We start from the raw sequence: 16,883 nt of genomic DNA, 5'->3' as shown, positions 1-16,883 counted from the left end.
TTACACTGGGCAAGTCTTTTAATATCTAAATCTATTCTATCACCTTTAAAATATAGGTATTTATTTCAAGGTATTCCAAGGATACAGTGAGAACCAATTAAATTCACACATGCAATGTGTTATAATAAAGTAAAATGGCACTCTCATGAGGGAAACTGTTACTACTAATAGCAGAAAAGGTAAGAACTTCAATGCCAAGTATTATTTTGATCTTCTTTAGCCAAATTACAAAAGAAAAACAAATCTTTGAACACCAAACATCCATTTTAACTTTGATTTTTGGGCAGCCATACAAAATAGAACAAACATGGTCAAAATCTGGAAAAACTGATCAACAAGTAGAGCAAACAAAAACTAATGGTTTTACTTTTCATCTTCTTCAACATTTTATCAAATATTCATATAAACTTGATTAGAATTAACTTAATTTCTTTGGTTTCATTTTAGTTAATTTGGTTATGAATATTTTATAATTTGTGAACAGCCATTATAACATAGTTAAGCATTACTGTATCCATTTGAATCTTAAGCTCCTATGACAAAGTCATTTAAAGCAAATTATAGAATATTTAATGGGTAACAATTCTAGAGCTCTTACAACATTGTTAGAGACTCCTTCAGTCAAAAGTATGATAAAGTAGCATTTACTACTGCTTACATACTATCAACTGGTCAAACAACCTACCTGTAAGACAAGGTACACCTCACCTGGAAGAAAAGTAAAAGTAAAAGCAACACTATTTAGTTTTAAGCTGGTATGTTTTCAAATTTCAACACTGGTAAATTAACACCTTATGAATTTACATTAGTCAAAGAAACCTCTGATTTTACTAACAATGGAGTGAGGAAAAAGTCTGCACTGTACATATATTTACTAAACTTCAAATCAAATCACTTATAGCTGTTGAACTGAGCATACAATCATGAAGATACTAACTCACAGATGTTGAAGAGAAATTTGCCATCATTTCCATCAATTTGGGAGAAAAAAAGAAATTAGGACACTTCAGGGGCCAGTGCTGTGGCATAGCAGGTAAAGCCATTACAGCCTGCAGTGCCGGCATCCCATATGGGCACTGGTTGGAGTCCTTGATGCTCCACTTCAGATCCAACTCTCTGCTATGGCTTGGGAAAGCAGCAGAGGATGGTCCAAGTCCTTGAGCCCTGCACCCACGCGAAAGACCAGGAAGAAGCTCCTGGCCCTGGAGTGGCCCAGCTCTAGCCATTGCAGCCATTTAGGGGGTGAACCAGCAGATGGAAGACCTCTCTCTCTCTCTACCTCTGCAACTCTGCCTTTCAAATAAATGAATCTTTAAAAAAAAAAAAAAAAAAGAAAGAAATTAGGATACTTCAGATTATTCAAGCAAGAGTTCTGACTTCATATCTGAATCCATGATTTCACCACACTGAAAAAAACAAATTCCATTACATTGTTATATCCAATCAAAATTAAGTAATTTCTTCAACCAGGTTTTACCAAACGTCCAAAAAATACTAACAAATAAGACCTCTACATTTCAAAGCACAAAGCATTTCCAAGCATAAAATAAGAACAATGAACCTAAGAAAAGGCAAAGCTAAGAAACTGGCTGTTTCTAAATATTTTCAAAAATGTAACTCCTCAGATCGTTTAACCAAAATATGATAAAAATTAAGTACTAGCCATTTATACATTCATATTTATTAGAATTCACCCAATTGTTATCGCTTACTTATAACAGCAAATCTCTCAGGTGCCTAGAAACAATACTAGCTATCTAATATGTACAATATAATTCAGATAATACGATAATGGTTAGAAGACTCAATAAGTCTCAACCACAGCCTTCATTCATTCATTCATTCATTACAATGTCTTTATGAAAGTACCAGAGATTTTACTAACATATGTGTAAAAATTGGTTGAGTAAGTTTTAAGTGCAGATTTTAATGAGTACAGATCATAATCTCTATGAATAGTACTATCTTCCAATGTAATTAAAACAACCAACAGCATCTAGGACTCCTAGACTGAAAATGATAAAGTGCATGTGATCTTAAGACACTGAATAAAAGCTTAAAGAAATTTACATTTAAATTTAAATATCAGATTGCTTGATACTTAGTTTTCTACCTATACCCAACCAAGAGAAACATTACTCTGAAAAACTAATGCTCGATTTATTTCCATGATACAGAAAAACCTCAAACCTCCACTGGGAGGAAGAAACTCTCAGAAACTGACATTCCAGCAGCTTACTATAATGTACTCTCCTTGAAAACTAGTAATGGGCCAAGTAGGGATTCTGCACTAACACAGTCTTCACACTTTTCTGGCTCAGTCAGATATCTGCATTTTCACTAGATAGGCTGCTCAGGTTGAAAGTTCTCCTAAGGCATATGGGCTTTACCAAGCCATGTGTCAACTGTTTTCTATATGGTGATTAAAATTTTCACATCCCCCAAATTATTACATCCATGATAAAATGACTGCCATGATGCTAAGGTCAGTTTACACAAGAAAATAATCTTCTCTGACAACAATATATTTAATAGTTTCTTATCAAAGTGTCTACAAGTTTCTAGGGAAAGCCTTCACTGCTGGGCTCTTAACACTACATTCTGTTCAAAACTTTTATTAAAGACTTTATCAAAGCTAAACATGGCCAGCGGGTAACTATCATTAATAATATATAAGTAATCAACAATCAAAATGATCACATAAGGCTCAAATTGCCAAAAGCAACTAAATACAGTTTTAAAAAGGTATGGAAGCATGCATCCAGGCTTAAAAAATTCTTACCACAGGCAAGCATTTAGCTCAGGGGTTAAGATGTTGCTTGTGGGGCTGGCACTGTGGCGCAGTGGGTTGAAGCCCCAGGCCTGCAGCACCAGCATCCCATATGGGCACTGGTTCCAGTCCCAGTTGCTCCACTTCCTTGTTAATGCACCTGGGAAAGCAGCAGAGGATGGCCCAAGTCCTTGGGCTCCTGCACCCATGTAGAAGACCCAGAAGAAGCTCCTGGCTTTGGATCAGCTCAGCTCTGGCTGTTGAGGTCATTTGGGGAGTAAACCAGTGAATGGAAGACCTCTCCCTCTCTCTACCTCTTTGTGCAACTCTTACAAATCAAATAAAAATAAATCTTAAAAAAAAAAAAAAAAAAAAGATTCTGCTTGTGACATCCATATCTCCTTTCAGACTGCCTGGGTTCAAATCCTGGCTTCAGTTCTGATCCAGCCTGGTATGCAGAAGGCGCGGACAAAATACTTGGGTCCTGGGGCTGGCACTGTGGCTCAGCAGGTTAAAGCTGTGGCCTGCACTGCCAGCATTGCATATGGACACTGGTTCATGTCCTAACTGCTCCACTTCCAATCCAACTCTCTGCTAATGCACCTGGGAAAACAGCAGAGGGTGGCCCAATGTTTGGGCCCCTGCACGCAAGTGGGAAACTTGGAAGAAGCTCCCGGCTCCTAACTTTAGCATGGCCCAGCCATGGCTGTTGTGGACATTTGGGGAATGAACCAGTGGATGGAATATGTCTGTAACTCTACCTCTCTACCTTTCAAATAAACAAATAAATCTTTAAAAAAAAAAAAAAAAAAAAAAAACAAGCAAAAGAACTTGGGTCCCTGCCACACATGTAAGGAGACCTGAATTGAATTCTGGGCTCCTGGGTCACCTGGCCCAGCCCAGCTGTTGCAGACATCTGGGGGAGTGAATCAGCAGATCAAAGAAATAAGAGGAAATTTGTTTCAAAGAAAAACTAATCTTTTTAAAAATGTTTTCTTCTGTTTTTAAATTTTATTTAACTAGTTCAAGGTGAACAGCTGTCATGGCAGCAGTTCATTTGAGAAATCATGCCTCAGTTGTAAATAAGTAACAGAAAGTCAAAAGAATGGGCAAGAATTTGGCTACGAGGTTAAGATGCCAGTTAGGATGCCTGCATCCCACACGGGAGAACCTGGGAGGTTCTCCAGCTCTGGCTTCTGACTCTAGGATCCTGCACATGCTTCCCCTGGGAGGAGCCGTGATGGTTCAAGTACTTGAGTTCCTCCCAACCTGGCAGAGACCTGGATTGAGTTCCTGGCTACCAACGTCAGCCTCAGCTCAGCCCCAGCCACTGCATGTATCTGGGCAGTGAAACAGTAGATAGGAGTGAGCAAATAAGCAAGCTCTCTCTGCCTCTGCCTCTCAAATAAGTAAAATCAGAGGAAAAAAAAAGTCCAAAGAATGACAAGGCACTATTAAAGGTACAGCCATTTTAGGTCACTGAAACAAATGTCCTAAGGATAGTGAAGTATCTGGAAATGAATGCGCAAACTGAAGGAATGGGAAGTATTTAGCCTGAAAGTGTCTTAGCAAGAGTAGAGGGACTACAGCTTCCTGCTGTACAATACAAATAAATGAGAAACCATCACAGGAATAAACAAGGACATACATCCTGTGCCAGGTTCTCAAACTATCTGTGGCAAAGAACCAAGTTTTACTCCCCATCATTGCCGACATACAGTAAGACCATCAAGGCAATGGAAAATTGCTATAAAATTTCCTACATGCTTACTCAGTTTTAATACTTTATTCACTGTGAACATAAAAATAGTTCAAGGCCCTCCACTTTTATTTCACCCATACCAGAAAAAAGAACTAACTCAGAAGGAATCATTCAATTTCAGCTGGATGTAACAAAGAATTCCTAGCAAATAGGTGCATTTAACATTGGAATGGTTCAGAGAATACTTCAGGAGGTATTCAGAGAATAATGCATCTGTTAAAGGTGATTTGATTTAATCATTGTAGTCCCTCTACTAAGAGTCTACAAAGCCAATAAAAGCTTTGTAGATATAATATACATATTACATATATTAGTATATATTATATGTAATTGCATGTCACAAATTAATCTTATATATTATACACTAATATAATATTAGTATAATTAAAAAAGCAGTTTGATGTATTAGGCAGACTCTATGAGAAAAGGACTACAAAAATAACAAAGTAAGTTATGTAAATTTAATTATTTGATTATGTGAATCATGATTAAGAGTGCCAGCATTGTGGCACAGTGGGTTAAGCCACCATCTTTGACGCCAGAAGCTCATATGTAACCAGTTCAAGTCCTAGCTGCTCTACTTCTGATCCAGCTTCCTGTTAATGTGCCTGGGAAAGCAGCAGAAGTGACCCAAGTGCCTGGCCCACTGCACTCACATGGGACACCAGAATGAAGCTCCTGGCTCCTGGCTTTGTCCTGGCCCACCCAAGGCCATTTTGGACATTTGGGGAGTGAAGCAGCAGATGGAAAATCTCTCTCTCCATCTCTCTCTGTAAATCTTTCAAATAAATAAATTTGTTTTAAAAATAATTAAGAAGCCATAAATAAGAAAATTATTAATAATGGATCACTATATTTCTTTTAACCCATTACTGACTATACAAATACATTTTGAGTTTGCCTTTCAAAGTTTAAAACAAGCACCTGTGATTTCTAAAGCACAAAATAAGCATGACAATTTTTTTTCTCATTTTTTAAAAGAATCATCAATAGCACCATTGCCATCTGAAACTCTAATCTCTGAGTAACCATCAGCCACCAGTTTAGCTCCAGTCTCTGCACCTACCTTGACCTAGTATTAACTGCACAACTGGCATATAATATATGACTCTCTACCCTTCTGATTAAGCAAATCATCTTCCAATGCTCTCCCACTAAAACCAGTCCTCCCCTACTGTGGACTTCTGGGAATAATTTCTGACCAACATTAATTTCAGATTCTCAACTATATAATTTAAACAGTTGTGAAGTACTCGGCTAAATGTCATTCTTGATATCTCCTTTCTGCACCACCTCAGCCGTCCTCCAAACCCATCCTCCACAAAAGCTGACTTAGTGTCCTGCAGCTATATCAGAATCTAGCTTGTTGATCCTTCCCAGGTACCTATACTATAGAGCAATCTACAGTATCTTTTACCAAAGTTGGCCCCTAAACTGGATCTTTATACCAGTAATCAGACACAATCAATTACTCCTCTGGAATTTTAAATGGATACCCCCTAGGAAGACTCTTATACTCTCTGCAGTTGCATTCAAGAAGTGTTTTCAGTTAATTTGTACACTATTTCCCAAAATTCTTACCCAAAACCAACAATGAATAATAACTCATTTTCTCAAAACGAACAAGAATCAACAGCAACATCAATATACAAAACAATTGAAGAAAACCTGTTATAGAGGAAGAATATTTGAAACAAACAAACAAACAGTAATAGCTAAGTTAAAGTAACAGTAAAAGAAAATCTTAATATCGAGATTTTAAAATGATGAAAATATCCACAAAACAAAAATCTCCAAATATTTACCAGATTTCTTTGAAAAATTAGGGAAAAAAAATCTATTGCAGACTCACATTTAAACATGAGTAATTAGAGTATTAAAATTTAAAATTTTCCTGGAATGTTAAGAAATCACCTGTAAGGAGCCCTTTTTCCATAAGTTCTTTCAGTGGCATGAAGACTTTAAACATTTTTAAGAATGAGCTCCAAAATAAATTCTCAATTCTGAGAAACATTTGAAAATCACCTGTTTTGTCTCTCAGTATTCTGGAGCTCCCTGTGGTCCCTTTTCAGGTGTTTGGTCAAAGACGTAAAGTACTCTTTTAAAAGATTCTGGAAAGGCTGTTGTTTCTCTGGACTAATGATCTCACTAGGAGGAAAACTCAAATTAAACTTTTCTGCAGCACTCTTTACTTTCCTTGGTACGAGTCCAGCAATATCATCTCCACAATGTCGACAGAAACTAATCACCACGGAAACATGAGTATGAGATTCCCGATCAGCATTAATAATATTTTTTAGCTGTTCATATATTAAGGAAAGACCCTCCTTGTCCGTGAAAATCCCAACTATTGTCAATTCCGCAATGAAACGCAAATCAGTTCTTAATTTGGTAATGTTAGGAGTTTTTTCCTCTTTCCTTGCTTCAAAATGTTTTTTCCAGACCTGAAGAAGAGATGGGGCAAAGTCAGCATAGCGCTGGTGAAAGAGAGAGCAAAGGTGCACAGCACAGTTCACATCAGAGATTTTTAACTTTGCTTCCACAATAGAAGCTACAGCTTCTGCAATGTATTTGCTTAAATTCAGGCCATTAAAATCATGGGACAAGGAGTCTCTCTGTTGTTCTGTAATAGTTTTTAGTTTCTTGACAAAAGCAGTGTTTTTCTTCAAACTTGAGTCTAGGCGGCTAAAGAAGTTTTCCTCTGGTCGGTTGTCTGGAGCATTTTGGTTTTTGCTACGAAGTTCCTTTCTTAACTGATGTCGTTCCCAAGCTTCCTGATGAAGCTGAAGGGATTCTTCTTTTTCTCTATATAAGAAACAAAAATATTTGAAAGCATCACTGATAAATCCAGAGAAAATAATCATCTCGTTATCAGAACTCAAGAGTAACAAAAAATGCAAAATACCTTTTCCCTACTCTTAAAAGACATTTAATTAATGACATAGGATAATGAGAGTCCAGTATACTGATAATACCAAATGTGGTAGAGAATTTAAATAATTAGATTAAAATTAAAAATCATTCTGCCAAATGGCACCTTCAATGAATAAAACACACAATGGTAAACACAGAAAAGATAAAATATCCTTTGGAAGACTATTAAACATAAGACAAATAAAAGCATTGGGCAAATAGCAAAAAAAAAAAAAAAAAGTCTAAAAAGAATACTTTGTTAAAGAATAACCACTATAAAAGAATGCACTGAAATGTTTTTGAAGGGCTAGAAAATTGTAGCACAACAGGCTAAACTGCAGTTTCTGACACCAGCATCCTTTACTGGAGTGCCAGTTTGTGCCCTGGCTACTTCACTTGCCATTCAACTTCTTGCTAATGTGCCTGGAAAGGCAGAGGAGAATGGTCCAAGTACTTGGGGAACTGCATAGGAAAAGTACCAGCATGGAGTTCCAGGCTCCTGGTTTCAGCCTGACCCAGACTTGGCTGTTGCAGTCATCTGAGGGAATGAACCAACAGATGAAGTGCTCTGTATATGTGTGTCCCTCTCTGTCGCTCTGCTTTTCAAATAAATAAAAATTATTTTAAAAAAAAGGTTTTGAAATGGTGTATGTTATTTTCTCTACTCAGCATTAACCAAACCGTGACAAAGTACCTTGCTATGTTTGGGTCTTAAAAACTCAACCATCAGGGCTGGAATTGTGGCGTAGTAAGTTAAGCATACACCTGCAGCCCCGGCATCCCATATGGGCACCATTTGGAGTCCTTACTGCTCCACTTCTGAGCCAGCTCCCTGTTGATGGCCTTGGAAAGCAGCAGCAGATAGCCCAAGTGCCTGTTCCCTTGCATCCACATGGGAGACCCAGAAGAAGCTCCTGGCCCCTGATTGGCCCAGCGCCAGCTGTTGCAGCCATTTGGGGAGTGAACTAGAGGATGGAAGACCTTTCTTTTCTCTCTGTAACTCTGCCTCTCAAGTAAATAAATAAACCTTAAAAAAAAAAAATCCAACTATGATTTAGAAAATTTGGAAAGAAACCAGAAAACTATCAGATAAAAATTTTTAATAAAATGCAATTAAACAGCTTATTCTGGAGGAATAGCTTAAAAACAGGGACTTATGCAACAACTTCAAATTGTAGAAGTAGTGGGGCTGGTGCTGTGGTGCAGTAGGTTAATCCTCTGTCTGCAGCGCCGGCATCTCATATGGGCACCGGTTCTAGTCCCGGCTGCTCCTCTTTCAGTCCAGCTCTCTGCTGTGGCCTGGGAAAGCAGTAGAAGATGGCCCAAGTCCTTGGGTCCCTGCATGCACATGGGAGACAGGAAAGAAGCACCTGGCTCCTGGCTTCAGATCGGTGGAGCTCCAGCCATTGCAGCCATTTGGGGAGTGAACCAACAGACAGAAGACCTTTCTCTGTCTCTCCCTCTCACTGTCTATAACTATACCTCTCAAATAAATACATTAAAAAATATTTAAAAAATGCAGAAGTAGTAAAATAACTTGGGGGAGGGGCAGTGACAGATGGACAATCTGAGTTCAAGAATTCTAAGACACTGGAACATGTAACTTTAAAATATACATCTCTGGTGGTTGGTGTCATGGTACAGTGGGTAAAGCCCCACCTGTGATGCCAGCAGCCCATTGCAGTACAAGTTTAAGCCTCAGCTGCTCCACTTCCCACCAAGTCCTTGGGCCCCTGCTACCCACAAAGGAGACCCAGAAGATGATCCTGGCTCCTGGCTTCAGCCTGGCTTGGTGCCAGCTGGTGCAGTAAACCAGAAGATTAGAAGATCTTTCTCTTTCTGTCTCTCCCACTCTCTGTCTGCCTTCCAAATAAATAAAATCTAAATCCTGAAAAAAAATATTTACATCTATGGGGCAGGTGACTGGCAGTTAGCTACCAGTTGGGACACTAGCATCCCTTCTTAGAGTGCTTAGGTTCAAGTCCTGGCTCCACTCCCAACTCCAGCTTCCTGTTAATGCTGGGAGGCAGCAGTTGATGGCTCAAGTCGTTGAATACCTAACATCCACATGGGAGATCTGATATGCATTCCCAGCTCTCAGCTTCAGCCTAGCCCATCCCTAGCTGTTACAAGCATTTGGGGAGCAAACCAGTAGATAGGAGCTCTGTTTCTTTCCCTTGCAAATAAATAAATAACATTTTAAAAATATACATTTCTTGAAAAATAAAAAGTAAAGTGTTTATCTTTCTGAGATAATCACCCCTGAGTTACTCTTTTCTTTATGATTTTCCACCAAAACCTACAATATGTTAAAAGGTTGCATCTACCCTAGGGTACATGGATATCTGAGTAACTCTTGAAGTCTTCCCGCCACATAGACAACAGGGTAGCAGTGAAAGAACATTTCAAGAAACTATAACAAGTTATATGTATGCATTAAACAATCTTCACTTATATTTAACTTTTAGATATATAATTCAGTCTTATGAGAGAAATAATATGCTTTAAAATATTCCAGGCTGAAAAAGTAATTTTGATGTTAGGTTGGGGGCTGCTTCTTTATATCATCCACTTTTCAAATATATTTGAAATTTTCCCAATTAGAAAGTTGGGATTTTGATTATTAATTTATATTTTTTTTTAAACCTCTTTTGATGGGAGAAGAGGGAGCAAAAGTTACTGCGAAAGTGAGTATATGGGGCTGGCGCCGTGGCGCACTTGGTTAATCTTCTGCCTGCAGCGCCAGCATCCCATATGAGTGTCAGGTTCTAGTCCTGGTTGCTCCTCTTCCAGTCCAGCTCTCTGCTGTGGCCCGGGAAGGCAGTGGAGGATGGTCCAAGTGCTTTGGCCCTGCACCAGCGTGGGAGACCAGGAGGAAGCATCTGACTCCTGGCTTCGGATCGGCACGGCTCTGGCCATAGCGGCCATCTGGGGGGTGAACCAAATGAAGGAAGACCTTTCTCTCTGTCTTTCTCTCTCACTGTCTAACTCTGTCAAATAAAAAAAAAAAAAAAGAAAAAGAAAGAGAGTGTATCATTATGAAAGTAAAATAAGCAAGAGGGCTGACATTGTGGTACAGCCGATTAAAGTGCCAATTGCGACACCAGCATTCACTATTAGAATGCCAGTTGTTCCAGTCCTGGTCACTCTGCTTCCAACCCAACTATCTGCTAATGCACCTGGAAAGGCAGCAGATGATAGCCCAAGTGATACCCATATGGAACTGCCAGCCCCTGGCTTCAGCCTGGCCCAGCCCTAGCCATTGCAGCCATTTGGGAGTGACCCAGTAGATGGAAGATCTCTCTCTGTCTCTGCTTTTCCTTCTGTCACTCTTTCGAATAAATAAATCTTAAAAATAAATAAATAAGTAAAAGGGAGAGAGAGAGAGAAGGAGAAATACTTGGGCCAGGCACTTGGCATAGTAGTTAAGATGCCTGCACCCTATATTGAATACCTGAGTTTGAACCGACTCTGGTTCCAGCTCCTGATTTCAGCTTCCTGTTAATGCAGACCCTGGGAGACAGCAGTGATAGCTCAAGTGTCTGAGTTCCTGCCACCCAGTGTGGGAGATCTGGATTGAGTTTCCAGCTTGGGGCTTTGGCCTGAACCACTCTGAGCTACTGTGGTCATTTAGGAAGCAAACCACTGGTTAAGAGCTCATCAGCACTCTCTCCTCTTTCTCTATTTCAAGTATTTTTCTTTTTTAAATAAATACTAAAGGTGAACTTTGTAAGAAGTGACTGTTTTGGAGATTAAAAAACCATGTCTGCTGGTGACACATATATGCATATGTGTTATTTCACTGACTCTAAGATAACAGTATTTCAAACACCATTATTCTGTACACCACTAATAAAGAATACTTGCCAATTACCCTATGACGCAATACCTTATTATGAAGAATTGTTATCTTGGGGGCTGGCACTTTGGCGTAGTAGGTTAAGCCTCTGTCTGCGGTGCTGGCATCCCAAATGGGTGCCGGTTTGAGTCCCGGCTGTTCCACTTGCAATCCAGCTCCCTGCTAACATTTACATTTAACAGGGAAAGCAGTAGAGGATGGTCCAAGTGCTTGGGCCCCTGCACCCACGTGAGAGACCCACAAGAAGCTCCTGGCTCTGGAGCAGTATTTGCAGAGTGAACTGACAGATGGAAGACCTCTCTCTCTGTCTCTTCCTCTCTATCTGTAACTATGCCTCTCAAGTAAATAAAACTTAAAAAAAAAAAAAAAATGTTTTCAAATAGCCTTTTAAATTACATGCAAAAGGCCTGCAAAAGTTCGTGGACAATGTGTATTATCTTTAATTTCATTTTTAAATGACCTTTCTGAAGCCCCCGTGAATTTGAAGAATAAAAGCTCATGTTACACAACAACTTGTCTTTGCCACATCCTGTGACTTCTTATGAGGACTACCTCGGTTTTTGCAAGGTTTAAAATACATATGGATAAAGGTAAGAATGGAAAGCAATGTGGAACTGTAAGAACAAAGTGTCCCCCCCACCAACCCAATATTTACTCACTTGTATATTTTAAAGGTAGAGTGCCACAGATAGAGGGGTGAGACAGACAGAGAGTGAGCAAGCAATCTTACATCTGCTGCTTCACTCCCCAAATGACCAAAATGGCTAGGTCTGGGTCAGGCTGAAGCCAGAATCCAGTAACTCTACCCTGGTCTTCCATACGGTTGATAGAGGCCCAGGTACAGAAGCTGGATTGGAAGAAGGTGTTCCAATATGGGATGCGGGCAACACAAGACTAACCTTCACGCTCTACAACACTGGTCCAGGACAAAGATTTCAAAGTCGGACAAACCTAGGTTAAATCCCAGTAGCTCCACTGTTTACTATAACCTCAGGCAACTTGCTTAGCCTCTTTAAGCTTCATTTTATAAATCTGTGAAATGAGGCTCATAAACCTTATTTCATTAGGACTTTGAAGGATATATCCTAATACATTATTTTCTACAGTACCTGGTAGGCACCTAACAAGTAACACTTTGCAACAAATAGCAGCCACTAAGAACTACAAGATTTTCAACTTAAAAAAATAAGACTCTTAGCATACAAAAAAAATTTAAACAAAAATAACTGAGATTGCCCCAGACCTCAAAAACTATTTGTTAAAGATTATTACTATTACATAATTTAAATAATTAAAGCACCTTAAAGATGCCTCTAGTCAGTGAAATTCATAGAACAAATAAATTAAGGTACTCCCAACTCTCAAAGTGTTACTCCCACATAATCATTTTTCCCATAAATATTCCAATCTTTCCATTCCTTCATATGGATAATTAAAACAAATTTTCTTACTTCAACTGGGCAGCTTCTTCTTCTTGCTGTCGTTTTGCCTGCTCTTCTTGCTTTTTTCTCTCTTCTTCTTCATGTTTCTTTTTTTCTTCTTCCTCTGCCTTTACCTTTTCTTCTTCTTTTTTCTTGCGTTCCTTATCTTCCTTTTTTCTCTTATCTTCTTCCAGCTTCTTCTTTTTGTCTTCAGGGACCTTACTGACCTCCTTCTTGGCAGTGAGCTTGAGATCGTCTTTTGGTTTCTCCTTGCTGCTCACTGGCCGCCTTTCACTGCAGTCTTTCTCACTGTTGTTTAGTAGAGATTCTTTTTCTTCCATACTTGCTGGCTTTTTACGCTCAGCTGGCATTATGTGACCCAGGACAATCTGTAATTGTAACAGAATATCAGTACTGTGTACATGCAATGACTTTTAGTGATATGATACTATTTTTAAGCAAAATATACTAATTCAACTTGTTGATATTCAGAGATTAAATACGTATGAAATGAATATAATCTCTGTAAGAAAATAATTTATTGGTAACAGTCCATGTTCCATCATTATTAGCTATGTTGATGCTAAAAGCATAAAAGCAGGGAGTACAATCTAAGAAGCTTTCACATACCCATCACCTACATTCAACCATTCATTATCAACTCCACAGCAATACTTCATTTAATTGTTAATACTTCAGTACGCATCTGAGAACATTTTGAACTAGTTTTAACTGTGGCATTTTTACAACCATCAAAAGATCCTAGCTCACTATTTCATACAATATTCAATAGAAGTATTTAAGCTGGAGAAAAAAGCATAATTTTTTTCCTCCTATAAATCAACAGATCAAAGAACAGCAGACTCACAAATTTAACTTCATTACTCTAACCTTATTACCAAACTTTCTAATATAAAACCTATTTGTTAACTATCTCAATTTAGACTAGCACTTTAAACTCTTCATTAGTATTAGTCAAAAATAACAAACATAATGGTAGCTATAAAATCTGTTTAAATACCAGTACAGTTATGAAATACATGAAATTTGTATAAAATAAAATTTTTTAAAAAATTTAAAAATACCAGTACAGTAGCCACCATCCCAACACTACTGACATTCTGTTTTGGGGGCTGGTGGATAACCTATGTGCTGCAGGAAGTTCACAGCATCTTTGCCTTACATTTAGTAGATGCAAATAGTATTTCCTTAGGTTTAACAAGCAAATATGACTTCAGACTTTGCCAAGCGTCCCTTGGGGTCAGAACTATCAGCAGCAGAAAACCACTGCACTAGTAACTACTTAAATGTAAATTAATTTAAATACAATTAAAAATTCTGTTCTTCAGTCACTATTGATGTGCGCAACTCCACATACGACTAGTGGCTACCATACAGAAGAGTGCAGATGCACAATACTGACACCATGGAAGAAAGTTTTACAGGATAGCACAAGTACAGTACAGGCTCCACATGGTTAACTGGAAATAAAACTGCTGGGGGAGGTCGGCGCCACGGTTCACTAGGCTAATCCTCCGCCTTGCAGCGCCGGCACACCGGGTTCTAGTCCCGGAAGGGGCGCCGGATTCTGTCCCGGTTGCCCCTCTTCCAGGCCAGCTCTCTGCTGTGGCCAGGAAGTGCAGTGGAGGATGGCCCAAGTCCTTGGGCCCTGCACCCCATGGGAGACCAGGATAAGTACCTGGCTCCTGCCATCGGATCAGCGCGGTGCGCCGGCCGCAGCATGCTGGCCGCGGCAGCCGTTGGAGGGTGATCCAACGGCAAAGGAAGACCTTTCTCTCTGTCTCTCTCTCTCTCACTGTCCACTCTGCCTGTAAAAAAAAAAAAAAAAAAAAAAAAAAACACACACAACTGCTGGGGGAAAAACTGTATTTTGGGGCAAAATTCAGGATTTTTCTTTTCTAAAAGATTTCTCTACTCAGAACTAGCTTTTAATGGATAGCACATGATGTTTTACTTCCTAAATTATCTGAAAGTTGTATACAAGAAAATTAAAATCTACCTAAGTATAGAATTACTTAGACTTCCTAGTTTGTTTGTTTTTTTTTTATAAAAAGATAAACAGCCGGCGCCACAGCTCACTAGGCTAATCCTCCACCTGCGGCACCGGCACCCTGGGTTCTAGTCCCGGTTGGGGCGCTGGATTCTGTCCCGGTTGCCCCTCTTCCAGTCCAGCTCTCTGCTGTGGCCAGGAGTGCAGTGGAGGATGCCCCAGGTCCTTGGGCCCTGCACCCGCATGGGAGACCAGGAGAAGCACCTGGCTCCTGGCTTTGGATCAGCGTGATGCGCTGGCCGCAGCGGCCATTGGAGGGTGAACCAATGGTAAAGGAAGACCTTTCTCTGTCTGTCTCTCTCTCACTGCCCACTCTGCCTGTCAAAAAAAAACAAAAAAACAAAAAACAAAAAAACAAACAAAAAAACTAAACATACACATAGTATTCCAAACACTGTCAAAAATGGGTTTGTTTATTTTAGATGTATTTATTTGATAGGGAGAGTTACAGAGAGAGAGGAACAGACAGAGATCGTTCAACCACTGGTTCACTCCCCAAATGGCTGCAAAGACCAGGGCTGGGCCAGGCCAAAGCCAGGAGCCAGGACCTTCTGGGTCTCTCATGTGGGTGCAGGGGCCCAAGGACTTCAGCCATCTTTGGATACATTACCAGGCACATTAGCAGGGAGCTGGATCAGAAGTGGAACAATTGAGTCTCAAACTGGCGCCCAAAGGGGATGCTGGCATTGCAATTGGCGGCTTTACCCGTTTTACCACAATGCTAGCCCCTCAAAAATAGGTTTTAAATTATAGCAATAAAAACTAGGTTAAGGGGACCAGTGTATGGCGTAGCAGGTAAAGCCACTGCCTGTAATACCTGCATTCTGTATGGGCGCTAGTTTGTGCTCAGACTGCTCCACTTCTGATCCAGCTCCCTGTTAGCAGTGTTTTGTTCCTGAACCCATGTGACAGACCTGAAAGAAGCTCCTGGTTTCAGCCAGGCCCAGCCCTGGCCTTTGTGGTCATCTCTGGAGTGAACCAGCAGATGGAAGCTTTCTCTCTCTCTCCCCCTCTGTAACTGACTTTCAAATAAATATATAAACTTTAAAAAAAAAAAAGGTTAAAACAATGAGCAATAATAAACATTTTACAAACAAAACGCTTATTTCAACACTCTAAAAAAATGTATTGTCACAGAAAGACAACCTAGGCCAATTGAAGAGCTTAAGGTTGGGGCCCGGTGCTGTAAAGCTGCCACCTGCAGAGCCAGCATACCATGTGGGTGCTGGCTCAAGTCCTGGATGCTCCATTTCCAATCCAGTTCTCTACTATGGCCTGGGAAAGCAGAAGGTGGCCCAAGTCCTTGTGCCCCTGTACCCATGTGGGAGGCACAGGAGAAGCTCCTGGCTTCAGATCGGCACAGCTCTGGCCGCTGCGGCCAACTGGGACGTAAACCAGCAGATGGAAGACCTCTCACTCTCTGCCTCTCCTTCTCACTCTGTATAACTCTGACTTTCAAATAAATAAATCTTAAAAAAAAAAAATTTAAGGTAATTTTGAGAGGTACACAAGTAGCCTTCTATACCTTCTCTCATTTACTTCCTTCTCCTCTTTTTCTGTTTTAGTCTTTTCTCCTCCAATTTCATGTTTTACGCATTTATTTATTTTTCTTGCCAATGACACCCAAAGGCTTTAGTTAACCCCACTGGTGGAACTCAGAACAAAAGGCTATTAAACAAATCACTGTTAAAAATATGAAAAAGCATAACATTTATGTTCCAAGACTGTAACAGCATTTATATTATCTAAAAATACAGTTACCAATTTTTAGACATTTTCAGGAAAATACCCACCTTTAATATGAATTCATCTGCCCTAAGAACAAGCAAACTTTCAAAGTATAGCCATAAAAACTAAGTTTTCATTTACTACCACTAATAGCTACCCTTCAATGGCATCACACTAAACATTCTACAAACATAACCTAATACTAAAATCTTTATGAGGCTGGTATTATTTTCCTTATTTTATAAATGAGGAAGCTGAGACTTAACCAGGTAACCTGACCCAGGCTTCTACAATTGGTGACAGAGCTGGAATCTGAACCCACTGTCTTAAGCAAAGTCAAGAACCCTGAGAGCACCAAG

General features: G+C 39.6%; 1 protein-coding gene across 5 annotated transcripts in view; it reads right to left on the bottom strand.

Annotated features, from left to right (window-relative positions):
* Positions 1–16,883, bottom strand: part of UPF2 (UPF2 regulator of nonsense mediated mRNA decay) — a 133,350-nt gene that overhangs the window by 112,483 nt on the left and 3,984 nt on the right. For 4 of the 5 annotated variants that reach the window (XM_008268086.5, XM_008268084.5, XM_008268083.5 and 1 more), the window contains exons 2-3: positions 12,756–13,114; positions 6,558–7,337 (exon numbers count right to left, since the gene is read on the bottom strand). In XM_008268086.5, the coding sequence (XP_008266308.1) occupies positions 6,558–7,337; positions 12,756–13,096 (1,121 nt within the window). In that variant the 5' untranslated portion in view covers positions 13,097–13,114. Of the gene's footprint in view, positions 1–6,446; positions 7,338–12,755; positions 13,115–16,883 lie in introns of all 5 variants that reach the window. The other variant, XM_089311761.1, reaches the window with a different exon arrangement.

The sequence above is a fragment of the Oryctolagus cuniculus genome, chromosome 13 (assembly GCF_051225735.1).
Source record: "Oryctolagus cuniculus isolate XC-2025 breed Fujian yellow rabbit chromosome 13, ASM5122573v1, whole genome shotgun sequence".
Lineage (NCBI taxonomy): Eukaryota > Metazoa > Chordata > Mammalia > Lagomorpha > Leporidae > Oryctolagus > Oryctolagus cuniculus.
This window is presented reverse-complemented; position numbering and strand designations above follow the sequence as displayed.